Raw genomic sequence first — 5,164 nt, 5'->3', positions numbered from 1 at the left:
GTCCAATTACTCCACCTTTTTTAAATTACTGATACTTTGGTAACATTAATAAAGGGTATATAAGTAGTTTATAAATGGTTAATTAATAGTTTATATATAGTTTATACATCTATTATAAATTATTACTAATAATCAGTTACACTGGTTGAAATTGTGAGATTTTTGCTTGGTCCCAAAATGTGTATTAATTGCTTATGACTGTACTGTTTAAAAAAAAAATCTTACTGTAAAGTATTCTGAAATGTAAAACTGCAAAGTTTGCAATGTTTTCTGCTAATTTAGACATGTTTCACACGGTATGGTGTACCACAGCCGTTGGAGAGCAAACATCCTGGCCATATGCCTTTCCACACTCCCTCTAGCTAATTAGATGTTCCTTTTTCCTTCTCACAAAATATCTTCATGGAACAGTATGATACAATGTCGTTCAAAGAGAATCGATGGATGGCAAACCGACCAATGAGATTGCTCTAACGTTTCGATTTTTCAGGTCCTTCCCTGTGATTGGCTTACTTCCAAGAAGAAGTATCCGCCTCCAAGCCTATTATAGGCTGTGTTTCGCGGCTTTCTGCAAGTCATTTGAATACGGCTGGTCGTGGTCGCAGTTTCAAATGACTTCTCATTCAAAGGATCGTGACGTGCAGACACAATGGATGGACTTTACGAATAGGAATTTCATGCTCTGAAAACACTGATCGTTATTATTTGTGTGCATTTTGCACTTATTTCCAAGGAATATCTTTGAAGGATTATTTTCTTTCATCTGCTTATTTTTCTCCAAAGACTTGGAATCGTTTTATTTGTTACAAATAGTGTACATAATTTTTATACCGTTACAATTCGGATGTGTTTCTAGTTGGGGTAAGTTGATCACAATACAGATGTAGGATCTTAATTTGATCACTATTTTGCTGCTGAGAATTCGTAGTGTATTTAAGGTTTAAAAAGGCTTCTAAAGTTTGTAATTTCCACTAAAATGCCCTAACGAAAATTGTATGAATTGTATAAATGTCCATTAATTATAATCCACAAAATAATTAACATTTCCTGTTGCTGCAAGATTATTTTCATACTGTAGCAAACTGGCTCAAATTAAGATCCTACATCTATCTGTGTGTTCACTGTGAGCATGATTATTTGTAACAAGGAAACTTTCAAAACAAAAGTGTTAAGTAATGCATTTGACCTATAAATGACAGTGCTTTGAGGGTTGCACTTTGAGTGAAGGCAAAAACAACTTAAAGATAGCAGATCTTGACTTTTACTTAATGATGACAGATCTTGACTTTTACAAACAAAAAATATTTCCATAAGCACCTTTATAAATCCCAGACACTCATATCTGATATAATTTCATGTGATGTGAAGCTTTAAATAGACTTTAACTGTGTTATTGTTTTGCTCAAGTCTGCAGCATGGCCTGTATAATTACTTGTCTGGCATGCATTAACCTTCATTACTCACTAGTGTTATGACTGAGTGTGGTTCAGCCCAACAGAGTTCTATGGAAGGCAAGGCGCTTCCCACATAATAAGAGCGCATGAGTCAAGAGTAATAAACAGTGCCAGTGGTGTGGGTTGGGTTGTGTTTATCCTGTCTGGGCTACAGTACAGTACAGTAGTTACATGGTTAGATTGTTACAGTAGACTGGGGAACAGACAAACAGGGTGGGATATGTGTGTGAATGAGATTTCTTAGAAACAATATCCATCTTATTTTATGACATTTACTTCTCTATCAGATGTTCAGTTCTTATTTTTCTAGGCTATGGAACAGACAAAACAGGGTGGGACATGAGGTTTCTTATTCCTTCCGTCTTATTAACAGTATCCACCCTTATTGGACATTATATCCGAGATCGATACAGTATAATGTAGCTGTTTTATTTTATAACTCTTGTATATTTGCTTCTCTATCAGACAGAAGAGGTTCTTATCTGTTTCCACGTAACCCGTATGAACCTATTCATCCCCAGCCAGGCTGTAGTGTAATGTCAGCCTGTTGGTCAGTCAGAGAATGTCACTTTCATTCAAATGTAGTAGGCTCTAGTAGGCCTTATCCTTACTTGGTGGGGGGGGGGGGGGGGGGGTACATGTTGTAGTAATGCTAGTTGGTGATTGGTTGAAAACATCTATTGTGTGGTAGATCATCAGCTCCTGTTGTAGCAGGTCGCCGTCATTAACGCTGTCTGTCTGTCTGTCCAGACTAAAGAATAAAGTACCTTTAATCTCTTAACGGTGTTAAGGAAGCCAGCAGGGAGAGAAAAGGGATGTGCCAGGATGGCAGGTGAATGAGACAGTGGCATAAACAGGGTTACCAGAATGTAGAAGACTCAGCAGGAGTAAGGACATGAGACAGTGGCATAGTCAGGCTTACAACCAGCATGGTGTAGACTTAAAATCAGGAGTAGTGGGTAAATAACATTAGGGTAACTTATCACACACTGACGGTAGTTATTACATCAATTATTACTGTTTTTTACAGCTTTTCTCCCTGTCACACACACATAAACACAAGCGCATGCACACGCACACACACATGCACACACACGTTTCTTGGGGAAATAACATTCAGTTGAAACCAGAAAAAAATAATGTGTTTAGTTATGAGTTTAAGAGAAGAACAAAGATTTTACATTGTTTTTATATTTTCAATCTCTTCAACAGGTCATTATGCCTCCCACGACACCATACACTGGCAAGTTCAGCCCCAGCCCTTACAACAACAACAACAATCTGCACAAATACCACCAGCCCATGGAAGCGAGCTACGGGGACATGTGCTACCATGACAACAGTCTTGTTTCGGGCTCCCTGGAGGCCCTAATACAACACTTAGTTCCCACAGTAGACTACTACCCTGACGTGAGTCTTATCTCTGGTCCAACAAACAACAAAAACATAAAATATAAAAAATGTAATCATACAAACATATTTGGGGTTATGAAAGGGGAAGACTGTTAAGCTCATAAGGCTTAACTTGTATATTCTTCAAGAGCAAATGTTTGTACTGTACAGTGGACTACTACTCTGATGTGTGTTGTTATCTCTGGTCCAAAATGCTCTATCAAGGGGACTCTAATGACAACAACAAAAACATAAACAAGGGAATAATACAACCTGTTGTTATGCCAAATAGGCTACAGTTATATTTTGGGTTGTGTACTAAGTCCATACGTTATATTCCTAAAGAACAAATGGGTAGACTCACTCAGAATGTATATATCATTAACTGAAATGACCATTGAACAGCAGGAAATGTGCCATATTGTGCTCGGTTGGTGTTGGGTTGACGACAACGTGAGTTGATGTTAATGATATTTTTTCTTGTTCTCCATCAGAGGTCGTACGTCTTCACCTTCCTGCTGAGTTCCCGTCTCTTCCTCCACCCGTATGAGCTCATGTCTCGGGTGTGTCACCTGTGTGTGGAGCAGCATAGATCTGGAGACCTGCTGCTTGATAAGGTGTCTAACACACACACAAACAGAGATACAGTAGTTTTAAACAACCAAGAGTGGACACCACCTCTTTACAGTCTGTCTAACACTGGCATATCTTTCTCCTTGCTGTCCTCAGATCAGAATACGAGACGTCGCTCCAAAGATCGTGCAGCTGCTGACAGAGTGGACGGAGACATTTCCCTATGACTTCAGAGATGAGAGGATGATGCGCTGCCTGAAAGAGATGAGTCATCATCTGACCAGAGGAGATGAGGTCAGTACCCTGATATAACCTCTGACTAACTGACTCATTAGAGATGACAATAGACATGACATCAGACATTTGATTTGACCAGTTATGGTTGAGTTTGACATCAGACACCTTATTTAGCGCAAATTGAGCTTGATCAAGGATGAAGTGAACTGCTGCCTTGTGCTGATAGTCCTATATCATTAGGTGTGTTATATGTTCACTTGTGGTACGTCATGGTGTGTGTTGTGTGTTCCATGGGTCATATGTTTTATATCAGCATAGATAGCGTAGGAGGTGAGAATACACACCCACAAGTTCACAAGTTTCAGACTTCGATAATGAACTCAGCACCCTCGTCATTATATCAGCACAGATAAAAAATATACCTTGATATGGATTTCTCTCTCTCTTGATGTTGTCTTATATCAGTACTTGAAGAGATTGTTTCCAAAACGCTATATATCCATTTTCAGAAATGTTGGTAAATTAGCTTTCATTGTTTCAAGAAATTATGAAAGAGATTGGTGTGTTTTTTCACTATCTAATCATGGCATGGGTTCAATTACAGACATGTATTAAAATCTATCTCTTGATGGTTTCATTTCAGATAGACAAATAACTGTTTTTTGCTAAATGCTATATATCCCCCTCACTCGCAGAGAAATAAATAACAAGTAACACATAACTACATAAAATGTAACAAATAACTACATTTTTTATAAAGAAATGTACAAATTATACATTTGTGACATCAATATATACAACAAAAAAATGTATAAACTAAATCAATACAGTAGTATGAGATTTATATGTAAAACATTTACAATTGCCATTTTAGTCATTTAGCAGATGCTTTTATCCAGAGCAACTTACAGTAAAAGCATTCATCTTAAGATAGCTAGGTGAGACAACCACATATCAAAGTCAAATATGTAGGACATGAACGTCCCATTCGAGCTAAACAATGGATATATAGCGTTTTGCAAAAAGAAAATATATATTCATACACATCTAAAATCCATGAATAAAAAATCTGAGAACAGTAATATTTTACACACACATGAAGGTACTCATAAGCAATTATTTCTGATGAAAAAAAAACACAAATGTGAAAAATTTGTGGATATAGCATTTTGGAAATAAACGATTCACTTGTATACAATACATACAGTATATTGATCTCTCTTTATGTTGTTTTATATCAGTACTCGTGGAGGGCCATGCAGCAGATGACTCAGCGGTTAATCCGAAGGTTGGCAGCCCTGGGTCAGTATGAGGAGGCTATCGCCACACTCAATGCCTCCGCAGCCGAGAGACCCAGTGCTCTGAAGACCAAACAGCAGAACGGACAAAGGAGTGACGTACTGAGCATCAGTGATGATGCTTTTATTCTAGCCCAGCAGCTCACACACATTGAACTGGTGAGGAGAGAACATACTGTAGATCATACTGTGTACTGTATTCATGATATG

The 5,164-nt window shown here is 37.9% G+C and overlaps 1 protein-coding gene across 1 annotated transcript; it reads left to right on the top strand.

The window, feature by feature from the left end:
• Positions 1 to 600: 600 nt before the first annotated feature.
• LOC311120783 (ras-GEF domain-containing family member 1B-B-like) lies at positions 601 to 5,113 on the top strand (the record flags this gene model as incomplete). Its single annotated transcript, XM_084195359.1, has 5 exons — positions 601 to 861; positions 2,667 to 2,864; positions 3,341 to 3,463; positions 3,576 to 3,713; positions 4,898 to 5,113. Coding segments are annotated over exons 2-5 (669 nt in total), but the record flags the coding sequence as incomplete, so codon positions are not given.
• Between the last annotated feature and the right edge of the window lie 51 nt (positions 5,114 to 5,164).

This window comes from Coregonus lavaretus, assembly GCF_964263955.1.
Source record: "Coregonus lavaretus genome assembly, contig: HAP1_SCAFFOLD_2363, whole genome shotgun sequence".
Lineage (NCBI taxonomy): Eukaryota > Metazoa > Chordata > Actinopteri > Salmoniformes > Salmonidae > Coregonus > Coregonus lavaretus.
This window is presented reverse-complemented; position numbering and strand designations above follow the sequence as displayed.